The sequence below is a fragment of the Coturnix japonica genome, chromosome 4, assembly GCF_001577835.2.
Source record: "Coturnix japonica isolate 7356 chromosome 4, Coturnix japonica 2.1, whole genome shotgun sequence".
NCBI classification, from domain to species: Eukaryota; Metazoa; Chordata; class Aves; order Galliformes; family Phasianidae; genus Coturnix; species Coturnix japonica.
In genome coordinates, this window is record NC_029519.1 from 52,343,583 (window position 1) to 52,358,635 (window position 15,053).

Genomic DNA, 15,053 nt, shown 5'->3' on the forward strand with positions numbered 1-15,053 from the left:
GCCAAGTAAAACACATCTCGGGTGTGCTGTCCAATTATCTGAAGCAAATCTCTGAAGAATTAGCCTTCAGAAAGGGGTGCTTTGAAGGGCTGAGTCTGTGAGGTTTTAAATAATACTGAAGATATGTCAGTTTGTAGGGTAGCGCCTAAATTGCAGCGGACCACACCAAAATGGGTTGTATCATGATGTGTTTTCAGACAATGCAACAAGCCCAGCATTCATATGGATGCCCGTGTCTCACTGTTTACATTGGGTCCCAATGCAGAGGTTGAAAGCAGCAGGCACTTGGAGGTGCAGAGCCGTCTGGCAAGAAGGATTGGTGACCTTCAGCATTGATCATGGTGACCATCTTCTTGTTTTTTGAGTTTTCTTGACTTATCTTCAATCTCAAGAACTTGAAACCTAAAATTTAGGATTAATATTTCCCATTCCTCAAAGGAAAGGGGCAAGGCCTAGTGCCCATCTCATCTGATCTCCACTCAGCCTGAGTAAATGAGGAAATCTGCATAAAAGTAGACATTCACATCAACTAAAATAAAAGATCACAGTTTCAAGTAATCATCTCCTGGAAAGAAAAATGTAGGAGCCTATTCCCCTAAAATTGAAGTACAAATATTTTCCATATGCATATTTATATAATGCTGCCCATATGGATTTTATATGACTCTGTTGTCATGGTGACTTCAAGGCCAATCTTTAACAGATGATGGAAGGAATCCGTAGTGCTTAGTGATGGGATGAGAGCAGGAGTTCCCAAAGACTTGCTTCTTGAATACACATTGCCAAACCGTCTTTCCAGGAGTGTTGCTTTAGTAAATGGTGTGTAAGGAGCATTCAAAAGTAGCAATTAGTACTGAAAAAGATGAACAATAGCAACAAAATTAAGTTTTCTGGAAGGAAGTGCTGGAGTTGTAAGCACTTAACAATCAAGATGGAGTGACTGAGTGCACATTGGTACCTTCCTTGCCTTGTGCTTAGAGATGAGTTAATAATACTGACTGAGGAGTTTCATGGCTGGTAGGCTGGGAAATTCCTGTCTTACTGCCAGCCTTGTTTATCTAGTTTGGGTAATCTTGAAAACATTTGCAGCGGAAAAGGAACAAACAAACAAAAAAATCAGCTAAACTCTATTATATCTTCCCTACCAGAGTGTTTTAGGGCTGCAACTCAATTTAAATAAGAATTAAATACTAGCCTTACAGTCCTTAAGTAGAAAACAAGTGAACAAAGAAACCCTAAAGTGATTATGTTCATCTGCAGCTACACCACTGACTTAGTTTTGTTTAGTTAAGCATCACTGTAGAAATGTTAAGTTCGCTATGTAAAACCACAAACCCATTTAAAGTGGAATCTGACACTTCTGACATAACAGTGAAGGCTTTAAGTTATCGATCAGTCTGAAATAAATTCTGTTTTACTTCTTGCATAGTTGCATCTTGCTCATACATAGAGCTGCTGAGCAAATAGAATTCTTCAGACATAGCCTCATACTCAGATTTTTTTGTTTTCCTTCCTTACTCCTCACTTCCCTCAAATAATGTTTGGTATATAAACCATTTGCTTTCACTTCAGGATGGGCCAGGAAGTTTTGTTTTTTATTGCTTACTCCTGGCATAAAAGGAGAGCAGTTTGTCCTTACCAGGCTGTGTGCAATTAAATTTTGCTGTGACTTTCTTGCCAACTCTCACATGAAAATGTGCCTGCTGCTTTAAAATAAGGTAAGATGTTCATAGACTCAATTTAAGTTCAGGTGGGCTAATTTTTTCCTTTATAGGTTCTCTTGACGGTTTAAGTTTTGGCTCTGTATATGACTACCAGAACTTGGAAATTTGAAGATCCTGTAATATTTCATGAAGTAGAGAATGTATTAACAAGTCAAATACCTTTTTTCCCTTGCAGATAACAACAATGACAAAGTTAGTATCAACAGCACTGGAGTTGAATTATGGCCGTTTTTTTGTTGTTGGAATAACCAGCATGTATTATTGTTTTGCATACAAAACAATATTATATAAAGCTCTGTAAGAGTTTTATATTTAAAATTTTGGCAAAACAGCTTCAGCTTCCTTATAACTACTTAGTGTAGCAAAAGATTTGTCTACATTGGACATGATGTGATGTTGCCTTTCACTTTGTTAAACTTGGTAGTATTTTTAAAAGATTATTATCCCACAAAACATTTGTGCAGTGTTTGTGTGCACTGATAAATTCTTGATGCACCTATAGCTAATTGGTGTCAGTAATGCCACCGGTGAATGATGAAATACAGTGTAAAAGGGAAAATGATCTGAGGAGTATGGAATGAAAGGCCAGATGTTGAATTCATACCACAAAATTAAGAGTGACATGGGATGATAATTATGACTTATTGTGATTTTATTGGCTCGTCTTTTCTGCTCTTGCCTCAAGACTGAGTCAAGGCTGAGTTAGTCTCATTGAATATTCCTTTGTCTCTGGCACCACCTCGTGTCTCAGTGGCTCATTACCATTAAACCATAAGAAAGAAAGGAGAGAAATCAGCAGGATATTTTGTTTATTATACCACTATCATAGAATGTGAAAGGGTTAATTCACTGTGATAGTTGCTAGAATGCAGTTGATAATATAATTGTAATGCTATTACAGCATGTAAATAATGACATTCTATTTAACACAATACCTTTAATTACTGCTTTCGTTTTCAGACTTGATTCTCACTATTAACTGGTCTGTTGCTTTACTTCACTTTCTTTGGATTTATTTTACTCCATCCTGTAAATGCCACTATCCCTGTTCCTATACCACTCCCTCTGTAGTAACCTGGCAAGGTACATTTACTTCACTAATGCTGTGTGTCGGTAAATTCAATCTTTTGCTGTAATTTTGAATGATAGGTTTCCTATCATTCAAATTTTGACCATTCTTTTAAGCTTAAGTATTTGTTAATGCATTCCACTGAATGGATCTAATTCTTTCCTGATGGCAATTAATAATGTACAACATTCACATTCACATTTTAATCTTTACCAAAAATACTTCGGACATTAAAAATGCAGTAAGAAATAGCAAAAAATAAAAGTAGATTTTAAGGAGTTGGGTTCTTTTTATTTTATAATTATTATTTTTTAATAGAATTATAATTTCATAAGTGCTAGTTTGGCACAGATTGTCTCCTGTAAACTTTGTAAAAAATAATAATAAAAAAATGTATAGGTGTAGGTTCTGAGAGATTAATTCTTTGAGGTAACTAATATAGAATTTAGGAATTATATATGCGATAGGAATCTTCTGTTACCTGCTCTTAAACGAATCGGAATCATTCCATTCTCTTTAGATCAATAACTTAAAGTAAGACTTCAGAATCCTGCGTTCTTGTAGGTCCACAGTTCAGGGATTGGTAATATAATAGCACATTAGTTACTGAGGAGAAACATTTCATATAAAAATCATTTCCCCATTTTTTTGTTGTTTTTCTCTTTTTTTCAACTTTTGGAGAGGGTATCAAGACTCAGTAGCTTCCCATCGTGCTTTAAAGTGTGGCTACCTACACTTTCATCCAGCTGTGATCCCAGTCATACCAATTGCAAAAACTCTGTGTGTACTGGGTGGCCTTGTGCACAGTTAGTTTTTTGCCTCCTGTGAATGAAGGGAAGAGTTTGTCCAGGATACTTGATCATAAGTGAATAGACTACTGTGCTTCATTACAACAAGCATATTCACCTGTTATTTCAACACCCTTTCAATACACTTTCCCCCAAAACTAATTCAGTAGAATGATTAGCTGCATTTTTTTGTTTGTTTCAAACTTCTTACTTAATTTCTTGTTTTCTTTTCTCTCTTCTTCCTGTTTACACTGGGAAAACTTTTTCTTGCTGTGTTATTCTGTCATCTCCAAGGAAAATCCCACCCAAACGGTAAATGTTTATATATGTACATCCTGATAATACTGTCATTTACAGTTTCAAATGTTCCAGTAATGAAACAAAGGAAAATATTTTATTTTGGAATAGAATTATTATCAAATTGTATTTTTCTTCAGAGAACTGAGTCTCTGTTCAGATGCTATATTCAGACTTAGAAGCTGCCTTTAAATGCTGCGAAAAGCCACAGTTCTTGCCCATGTCTTTGTAATTACCCTAACCTAGATGGCCTGTGAAGAAATTTTTAGCTCACTGTTCTCTTCTCGCTTCAACACAGCCCCCCACGAAAGCACATTGTGGATACCTATACGGAGTTCTACCACACCCCTACTCACAGTGATGCCAGCAAGAAGCGGCTGATTGAAGACACTGAAGACTGGCATCCCCGGACAGGAACCACCCAGTCACGCTCTTTTCGTATCCTTGCCCAGATCACCGGCACTGATCATAGTAAGTAGCTTTGTAAGGAAATAAGATAAAGGCTATGGGGAGATAGGTGTTTTTTAAAGCTGGTAGGGGAAAATAATAAAGTGATTCAGTCACACTTATTACTTTTCTCCTCTTGGATAATATGCCAAGGAGGCAGAAGACAGTTTCAGAAGACTATAGAAGGAAGATATTTTTAGAGAACTCTTCAAATTCCTCGAACTTAAGATATGTGCATTAGTAGGCATTATTTCTTATTGATCTGAGAATCAGTACATTCTAGGTAGATTATAAAGTTATCGTTTCTGCTCCTAAAATAGTCGACAAATACCTATTTGCTACTTCTTTCCCCTTCTGCATGACCAGAATGGCAATGCTGCTGTTCAACTGCAGCACTTCAGAAAGAAAAACTAAAGCTTTTTTTCAGGCATGTAGAAAATCTTTGATGATTATATGAAAGAACACAATCTGTAATGATTTAATGTATCAGAAACACAATTCCATAGCTCCTCAGTTTATTCCCAGGGCATGTTTCCATCCTCTGCTTATGATATAATGTCTGTATTTACCATAGATTGAAACTGAAAATGCAGAAAAGATCTTTTCCAGTCATATAATTTTATGGTAGATCTTGAATTTCACTTTATGCTCTTGGTTGTGATTTATTGGTTGATATCTGTAAAACTATATAGAAGTTACCAGAAATAGCATCAGAATGTTTGATGTCTGTTATGTTCAGACAATTTCGGTTTTTTCTGCTTTTTATAGCTAGTGCTACGATAAGTGAATATTTTAATAATAATAAAATAAAGGCAGTGAGTAAAGTGGACTCCCTCCCTGGGGGCAAATTTGATTAAATCAGCTATCAGTTCTCTGGTAGAATTACTCTAGTTACCAGTGATAATATCTCACTGAGTGAGGATTAGCATCTTTGTGTGAGACAGCATTCTGAATTCAGACAGTTAATATTTTGCTTGGTAGTCTTGTGCTGTACTAGTCTAGTATCGCATTGTTATCTTTCTTTGAATTCTATCCCTGTGAGAAAAAGACTTCAATATCAAACAATACATCTGTGTTCTAATCTAATTATGATAAATACTACAAAAGTGTGATTGCAACTATATTCACCAAAATTAAAACCAGGCTGAGATTTTGTTATTCTACCTGTGGTCCTCTAGCACCTTGATAAGTCATAGCCATATAGGCAGGTGCTTGAATTATCACCCCGCTCAAACCCTCTGATTTTGTCCAAAACAAGTGCCTCTAAAATTCCACTCCTTTTCAACTCCCTTTCTCTCTACTTTCTCATGGATAGAGGGCCAAGATATGTGACAGAGACCAGCAGAACCACCTTACAGTGATTGTGCAGGCAAAGAGGCTCTTCAAATTTATAGACATATCTTGTTTCCCATGGGGCATATTTAGAATCGAGGAATCCAAACACGACTGCATGTAATTTCCTGCTGGGGTGAATACTTTCGCACAGGGAAGAATCCTAGTGTTTGGCAGTGCTGTTTTTGTGCCTTATGAAGTCAAAATTTTCTGTTTTCATGCAGTGAAAGAACCGGAACATGAAGGTGCAAAGAAGTCTAAGTGAGTCCATGTTTTACATTATTCCTTTAATATATGCATGTCTTCATAACTGATAGTGTTACTTTTGCATATGTGTGAAGTTTGAGTGTTTTTAAAAAGTTGCTTCTTTTGCCATGTAATTCAGCATGTAAAAATCAAGACCTTTCTGTGTAGGTCAACCTTTTAAAATCCCTGTTTGAACAGCCCAGCGTTAATATTTGTGCAGGAGTTTGAGCTTTTCCAAAAAATTGGACTGTTTTGCTTTTCTGTGCAAGGTCAGCTTGTCAACATGTTTTCTTTTTCTAAATCTAACCAGACATTTTTGATTTGAAAGTGTGTATCAGATTTCAAGATGTAGCTGGAAAATATTACTGTTCTAGACTGAATGAGGGTCATCTGTCTCCTTGCTTTGGGATAAGTGCTGTTTGGTATGAGGATGATGTAGTGACTAAATCTTACTATTTGTGCAGTTGGAACTCTTCCTATTGACATTATCTAACACTGGAGCCAACAGTTTGAAAGACAGGAAGGAGATGTGTGGATATAAGTAGTGCATGGAGATTGCATGCCCACTTGTGCAACGGCTTGAGACAAAATTTCTTTCGTTCTTTCTTTCTTTTTCTTATTTTTCTTCTGTCACTTCTTTCCACAGGGAAAAGCTCCCCATCCACGTCTTTAGCCCCAAATATACAAAATTACGTGACTGGCACCACGAAGTCTCAGCACGTGTTCTTAATGTCCAGTGATTTTACCCAAGTTGCAAAAGCAAAATACAAACACTTCCTTTCTTCTTTTCCATCAGCTTTGCAAAAATAAAATAAAATAGAAAATGTATTTCATTAGCCTCACTGAGAGAGAAATTCTAGCCTTTTCTATACTTTTCTAACACTTTCCTACTGATGTATAAAAACTGAGATGAAAATGTTTTTGTGCTAGTCACTAGTTAACAAAAGAAACCACGTACTTATCACAGAACAACTTGGGTGTCCCAATGAGAGGGAGAAGATGGCTATTGCAGTTCTTTTTGCCTTTAAAAGAGTCATTTGCATTGCTAAGTTTGAGTTACTGTAGGTTGTTAGAAAGCAAAAAACAGCAAATGAGGGAATAAGAAATGGTATTACTTTGATTTAGGGGTAGGGGAAGAGGATGAAGAGGGCTGAATGCATTTACTTCAGACTGCGGTACTTACCATGATAATTGTCTTGAATTTCACTAGATTTTCAGCAAGTCTAATTTAGAGCGGTTGTAAATGTTTTACAAAGTAGAACAAGAAGACAAACTGCTTTTAATCGAATGAAAGTAGTAATAATAATAAACAATTGCCAGTTATTGCTCCAACTGCAAGCTAAATATAAAGATTCTGCAGCTTATAGTGAACTGTTCATATTGTAGAAAAGCTAGAAGAAAACAAGCAGAATGTTGCTGTGTACCTTACCTGTAAGAGCTTCAACACATAGCTTCTAACAAGAGCAAGACAAGACGGTACTATTTATTTATTTCAGAGTGAAGCTCTTAGGATTTCTAGTGTTTATAAAAGCTTCATGGCTCTGTGGTTCTCCTGTAAAATAATGTATTATAGTAGCTACACTTTCATTAATTTATGCTTTCTGAAGCTTGAAGAGTATTTTAATAAAAGTTGCTTTTAACGTAGTGATGTCTCTTTTCTTTTGAGTCTCTTAGACTCCTTGAGTAGTCAACTCATGCAAAGAGCTGTAAATTCATTACACCTTCGCAGACTGTAGCAAGAGGAACAATCACATTCATGCTGCATGTTAGAAACTCTCTGAACTGTATGAAATTATCAAAACAACAAAGCTTATAATCATGTTCAAAATGTGTTACATTTTTTTTGTGTTTTCAAAATTGCCACGAGACTTACAGGAACTGATAAAATGATTGACCTTTTGTGTGACTGCAGAAGTAAGAATTCAATTAAGTAAAATTCACCATCACCTGTCTACATTTTTTGAATCACAGGAGCTTCAACCCTCATATGGGAACTGTGAGGCACATATACAAACCCAATCGCTCATAAATGTTTCATGAGAATTGTTGCAATTGGGTTGTAGTTTCTGAAGCATTTCTAGAAGTTGTTCTTATGAAATTGGTCTTGTAAACTGATGGATGTTCACAGAAAGCACTCATGTAGAAATAGGTGGTGGGGTTTTGGGGGACTTTTTTTGCTTGTTTGTTTTTATTTTGTTTTGTTTTAATTGCGCAAGTTGGTAAATTGAAAGGGATTGACACCTTTAATGAAGATATTTTACACCTATGTTTACTTTCCAGATGGTTTATACTGATTTGCAGTACACTATCTTACTGTATTTGTCACTTTATCTTTAGGAAAAAAATAACACAGAATGGAGAGCTCAGGTAACAGACAAGTTATCTAATTCTAACAATCACTGATATGGATGGATAACATTGCACAGCATAGAGTATTACATTTGCACCAGTAATGATGGACTAAGGCATCTCACTTATTACCCACCTTTTGTTTTAACTCCTTAAGGGGAATTCGGGAAAGTACTTGAGTAATTTCACTGAAGGCTGTTTTGATGAGAAGTGCCAATCAGCTTGTTTCTTCCTACCACATAACTCAGTTGTCCAAGTACAATATTACTAAAACTAAATGTTACTGAAGAGCACATACGCTGCAGTGTGATCAGTTGACAGAATTCTGTGTATTGAATTAGGAATGTGAAACTGTGTGTGAAAATTGTTATGCTTGGTTTAAAAAATGTCTTATGAATGGAAAGGAAGACAGGAGTTTCTGAAGCTATCAGTACAATGAAAACCGTGAGAGACTATATCTTAGTTTCTCTATGAAGTATTCTTTACAAGCATAGAATGGTTTTGGCCTTTGAGTATTTCTATGTTTGGAAGATGTTCCTGAATGAGAGTTAATGAGCTTTCCTTCTTTTGAAGAAGAGACACAAGAGAAAAAGCCACTATAGATAATCCAAAGCATACAACTCCTTGTTTAAATTAAAATTAAACATAGACAGTTACACTCAATTTTGAGTATGAGTATAGTTTGAGTAAGGCTACCTAAAGTTTTGTATTTTTATGAATTCATATTAACAAAAAACTAGTTCCCAAAAATGTTATATGAACGTGTAAAACATATTTCATTTACTACTATGAAGTTGCCATCTCTTCTCCCGGTATCCCCATTACATAACACTCCTTGACGTTAGATTTTGGGCTTTGTTACTGTTTCCAAAATAATTGACAGCTTTTCCACTTGGATGTGGATGAGATGCCGTAGGTCATGTCAGACTCCCAGTAAGCATCAGAAAAATGTTCTGAAGTTGTTATTGAAATAAAGGAGTAGACTTAAGTCTAGGTCATCACCTAAAAGAGAGAGTATGACAAGCAATGGCATAGAAAATTGTCTTCCATCAGTACTATCTACTGACAAGTGTCACAGCTTAATATTACAACTTTGTGGATGCTGTCCAAGACAAATGCCATGTGAGCTGTTAGTAATATTCTCTCTCGCTAAACTGCAGCTCCTAGGGATATGTATGCGGATAAACAGATATATTATTTCTTTTTTTTCCTTTCAGCTACCTGGGGGGACGGGAAATTGAAATAGAGAGTCATCAGTAAAATGTGTAGATCACAGCTCTTAAGACAGTTACTTGAAATTTAGAAAGGGAAAATCTAGTTGATTTACACATATTAGGAACTGCTCAGTTCTAACTCCACTGTATCCTATTTCTCAGTATGTGGTGTTCACTTTTAACTATATAATTTTGAGCCACTGGATCCAGATTCATAGTTTGGCTAATGTATAGTTGCTGGAAAATATTTGTCCCTCAGTTATCAGTAATGAAATAAATCGTGTGATTCTTTTATTTTTCTCCTTGTCACAAATACCTGTAAAGAATACCTACAGATCTGCGTAACAGAGCAGAAGCCCAGGATACCTCTACTAATCTGAGTAAAAACTCTGTGGCCACCCAGGCTTTGGAGATACCACCTGTGCCATCTACATCTTTAATTCCTATGAGGTCTGCTACCTGGTCATTTCTACGTTACCTATTTAATTTTCAGCACTTAGTATGGGTCCCTGCTTTAATAAGATTCTTATTTCTGCATGCTAATTCAAATAAATAAAACAAACTCTACTTGTTTGGCTACCTTAGGCTGCTCTGACCTAGTGGTTGTTCACTTTTAGTTTTGTATATTAAAATAAGATTTCTGGTGGGTGTTTTTTTTGTTTTTGTTTTTTTTTTTAATAGAGATGCAATAATGCACCTCTAATGCAATATTTTCCAGATTATTTTCTTGTCTGAAAAAAAAAGGGGGGGGGGGGAAGGGGGAAGAAATGCACACTGTAATCTTCACAAAACTAACATCCCAGAAGGTCACATCAGATAGTAAATAGAACTCAGGGAGTGAGTACCACCAGCACTTTTGGCTGTTTCTTTTCCAGTATTTCCTAAAAAACTTTTTTCCATTAATAAATGTGTGCGTTCCATGTTTATTAATGGAAAATATTGCTTAGCTTTCTGAATTGATAAGCAGCAGGATGCTTCTCACCCTTCACTAAAAGTGTGACACCTCTTAGGAGTACTGTGCTTCATTTTATCTCCCATTTCTATTTCACTATAAACTTCTTTTCTTTTTACAATTCACTAATGTTTCTAAGCACTGCATATCCTGTCTGGCACACTATTTCAATATGGATTAAAAATCTTTGTATGTTTTGTTACTGTGAATGGAGTCAAAACAGTGCTAGACCGGAGTCTGCAGCAGCTTTTCTGCCGATAGCAGAGTCCTCCCCCAGCAGTGCCCCATCTCCCAGACTCACTGAACACATTGATGCTACAGTTCCTGGGAGGTAAATCTTTCAGATTTCATTATCTTGTGGGATGGAGAGCTGTCTGTCATTCACTTAAACTTGTCTTTTTAATCTGTTGTTCATTAGCGACGTTCTTGGAAATGGTAGGAGAGGAATGGAGAAGAGAAATGAAAAAATGCTAAGCAAATTCGTGAACAATTTTGTGGATATTTGTTAATATATGGAACAACGCTTATTGCATATAGATGTATTGTCAGTGGGGCTGCTTTTGTTCCCTGAACTGCTTAACACCTCAAATTGGCAATTTTTCTGTCCTTGGCCTTGGGTAGCTTCAATGACACTATTCTTGATATTTTGGAGATCATCTTTGGGTGTAAGTCTTGTGACAGTGATTGGAGTTTTTTTAATGCTACTATTGGAGGTCCATAGCATTTTCTGATGGATTGTGTACTGCAGTTCTAAGCAAATTGTCAGTGTCTTTCTTTTCCTTCCTTAACACTTTGAACATGAATAAAGACAGATTCTTGTCAACATTTGTGCTCAGTTACTGTGCTTTGGAGAAAAAATCCACGTGGAGGAGATTATAGGATACGCATTCAGACAGTCGTTTCTGTCTTTTGAGAGAGACAAGGGTGACAGTGTTTTACAAAATGCATAATGGCTGTTAATCCTTTTTAGAAGGCGTTCTGAGATGAGGTCTGACAACTGCAGGGGTGCAGTATTTTGTGCTGATCCTTGCAGACAGTGCTATCCTTAGAGCAGAAGTTTAGATTACTTCTGTTCAAGGCAGTGCAATTAACATTTCCGAATGTGTGCTGCGTAGGTGCTTCTTCACTATGGAAATTGTTACAGACACTAGTATTTCAAATTTCAGACTTTGCTTATTTGTTTGTTCTTTAATTTAGTTACAGCAGTGTTTGGTGACCCCTGTTAGCAGCTGCCTACTGATGAGTTAGGTAATAAGCAACTTGTTCCTCTCCAAAGTGTGTGCAGCTACACTTCAGCGTATTGAGATAGATTTTTCCCTTCCTTCCCTCCTAGTATTAATTAATTTCAAATATCACATGCAGCATTTAAGAGGGAAATTTATATACTGATAAACAGGTGCAGTGGTTAGAATATTAATTTGAGGCAAAGTTATTATAACCGTATTTAATCTGAAAATATGGTTCAGGGTGAGAGCTGAAGCACTTACGCAAGCAGTAAAAAAATTAGATTAGTATTTCTTGCTCGGAATGTGCCGGAGACAGAAGAATTAGAATTGAGTGTGGGAAGGAGAATGTAAACTACTTGATGAAACTATACAGTTTTGTTTATTTTCTCAAGTTGAGATAATTTGTATAGCAACTATATCTGGTGTTTATATTTTGTTGCTGAGCCAGTGTTGCTACTGAAGTGCTCTTAAGGATAGATAATACACCCAAAACTGATCTCCAGAAATCCTGTATTTTTTTAAAGCAGCAACTATCAGAAATCCATATGGAATAATTGCCAGGTGCCATTATCAGATTTTTAGTAATGCAGATGCAGTCTATCCAAAGGTCAGTAGACTTGTTTTTGCCTCGAAAGCCCTGCATTTACTGTCAGTTACTAGCATAGATATTTATTTTCCTAATGGGCTCTGTCTTTTCTTGGCTGAAGCTCTGCGATTTGTACCACCCACGGCCTAACCACCAAGAAGGAGAAAGATCTTGCTGTGAAATGTAAGAAGGGTCTGGATGTGATTACTGGATTAAAGCTAGGTTCGCTGCTTATAAAGCAGACTCCATTGTATAAAGCATATTGCTTTTTTTAATTGTAGTTTTATGTCTTTAATGAAAGCTTAAAGTAGACATATGACAATATAGCCAATTACTATAATTTATAGCATATTATTACTCAATTTCATATATGCAATATCCTTCTATAAGCTTAACAGCAATGAAATATTTAGGAGCCTTTCCAGGAAGTTTCAAAAAGTCACCTTAAATGGTCATCCTGGCAACTTCAGACTCTGTAAACCACAGAATCTGGCACATCCTGAGAAATAAAACTAATATAAAGCAGAAGCAGTGCCAGCAAGTCTTTAGATTACTGTATTATGTAAATACTTTTTATAGGCTTACAGACCTACTTTATCCTTTCATTAATGAAATTATTCCTGATAGTCAGAGTTAGCATTAAGTAGAAAGCATTAATCCAGATTTTTGTTGTATGGATTCTGATTAGTGCAGAGCCAAGAATATTCTCTGCGAAAACTCCAGAAGTCATTCCTTACTCCTTTTCTAACTGCTGCCAAAGTAAGTGAGAAATGAAAATACAATGAGTATGCACGTCTGCATAAGATTTGGAGTCTGCTTGCTCTCCTTTTGGAACATACACCCATTGTGATTCATTTCTCTTCTCCTTTCATATTTCAAGCTCCTTTTTATGACTTATAGAGCTCTATGAAGATATTTTATGAAGTTAAGCAGTACTTGAGGGCAATTACTGAAAAGGCCAGAATCTGCGTGCTCTGTATTTGTTGTGAACTGTTTTAACTGCTTCTGTACCTCCCTGAAGTCCAACAGATCACCCTTTTATCAGGTTTGACATTTCTACATTGATTTTCCTAAACAAATTGCCCCATCTGTAATCATCATGTGAAAAATGAACCTTGCAAAGACGGGAGCTGCTTATTTAGTTGGGAAGTGAGTGTCAGGCTGGGGGTAAGGAAATGTCCCAGGCTACCGGAACCAAAACTGCCAAATCTTTTATGGTTGTTTTGCGAAACTAAAAGCAGGAGGAAATAAAACATGGGGGAAAATGCTGCTTTCCTGTAGTGAACACTACTTGTCCTTTTGCTTTCTTTTACTTCAGAAGACTTTTGTTTGAGAATCCTTTGGGGGCCTTACTCAAGGGTGAACTTCGTCCCCTTCCAACTGATCAGGTTTTAAACACCAGCAGCCAAGTGGCCACAGTGTCTAAAGTGACACCTCCTTATACTAGGTAGAATTTCTAATATGCAGATTGTGCTCTTGTTCAAGTATATTTTTGAGTAATTACTTAGAACTACCCTAAGAGTTTGTTTTCACAGACTCATGGAGGTTGGAAGGATCTTCTGGAGATAACTAGTCCAATCTCCCTGCTAAAGCAGGTTACCCTGTGCAGGATACACAGGAAAGGATCCAAGTGGGTTTTGAATATCTTCAGAGAAGGAGATTCCATAATCTTTCAGGGCTAGTTGTTCCACCACTTTGTCACCCTCAAAGTAAAGATTTTTCTCATATTTGTATGGAACTTCTTTGTTCCAGTCTGTGCCTATTGCCCTATGTTGCTGGGCACCACTGAAAAGAGCCTGCCCTCACTCCTTCCCTTTAGATATTTATAAGCACCGATCAGACCTCCTCTCAGTCTTCTCTTCCTCCAGGCTGAACAGTCCAAGTTCTCTCAGTTTTTCCTCATAAGGGAAATATTGCAGGCCCCTCACCATCTTTGCAATCCTCTGCTGGACTCTCTCTAGAATTTCCCTTTCTGAGGAGCTCATAACTGCACATGGTACTCCAGACATGAACTCGTCAGGGCACAGTAGAGGGGGAGGATCGCCTCCCTAATACTGCTTCAGGCCACTCATCTTTTAATGCATCCCAGGACAGCATGGACTTTCCTGGCCACAAGGGCACAGTGCTGGCTCACAGCCAACCTGTTGGTCATGAGGTCAACTGCATTATCCTCTGCAGGGCTTCTTTCATGCAGCTTAACTGCTAACCTGTACTGATGTATGTGCTTATTCCTCCCCAGGTGTAGGACTCTGCTTGCTCTTGTAGAACCTCATCAGCATGCTCTCTGCTCAACTCTCCATGGTTAAGCAAGACTAGTCTTAAGGTCTCAAACTTCATCTATTAAAAATGCTCCAAAGAATGCATTTCAGCATAGTCTAATATCCAAAGGATTAATATTTTGTTCCTGGGGAAGAAAAAGATACCCTCTAGAGCTACTTGCTCGTTCTTTTAACAGAGGATGCAGGAGTACCATCTAGAAGGAGTTGTCTGTTACTGTTTAGTATTCAAAAATTTGATGGGAAATTATGCACGTATATTCTCATTACCATTTCCTTTTATCAAATTAACATCAACTAGGAAAATAACTGCGGAGTTGCCCTCTCCCAATGCATCAGTCCTTTTGCCAAGCACAGCTGGCACAGAGACTCCTCTCCCTGCAAAGTGCAGTGTGGCTACACAGACCTCAGAGCCACCTCTGCCAACCACTACAGCCGTACAGTCACCTTCTGCAGCCCCATCTGTGGAAGCAAACCCTGTTGTGCCTCCTCATCCTGCCAGGTACAAGGATAACCACTGTTAAGAGTCACAGTCAAAGCTCTATTT

General features: G+C 37.1%; 1 protein-coding gene across 16 annotated transcripts in view; it reads left to right on the forward strand.

The window, feature by feature from the left end:
* LOC107313615 (PDZ and LIM domain protein 5) overlaps positions 1 to 15,053 on the forward strand; it is a 111,356-nt gene that overhangs the window by 60,672 nt on the left and 35,631 nt on the right. For 8 of the 16 annotated variants that reach the window (XM_032444027.1, XM_032444035.1, XM_032444030.1 and 5 more), the window contains exons 6-12: positions 3,876 to 3,893; positions 4,177 to 4,349; positions 5,882 to 5,918; positions 8,241 to 8,270; positions 9,791 to 9,916; positions 10,633 to 10,749; positions 14,808 to 15,008. In XM_032444027.1, coding sequence (XP_032299918.1) covers positions 3,876 to 3,893; positions 4,177 to 4,349; positions 5,882 to 5,918; positions 8,241 to 8,270; positions 9,791 to 9,916; positions 10,633 to 10,749; positions 14,808 to 15,008 — 702 coding nt within the window. Of the gene's footprint in view, positions 1 to 1,899; positions 1,917 to 3,875; positions 3,894 to 4,176; positions 4,350 to 5,881; positions 5,919 to 8,240; positions 8,271 to 9,790; positions 9,917 to 10,632; positions 10,750 to 13,251; positions 13,276 to 14,807; positions 15,009 to 15,053 lie in introns of all 16 variants that reach the window. The other 8 variants (XM_015862004.1, XM_015862010.1, XM_015862008.2 and 5 more) reach the window with 6 other exon arrangements.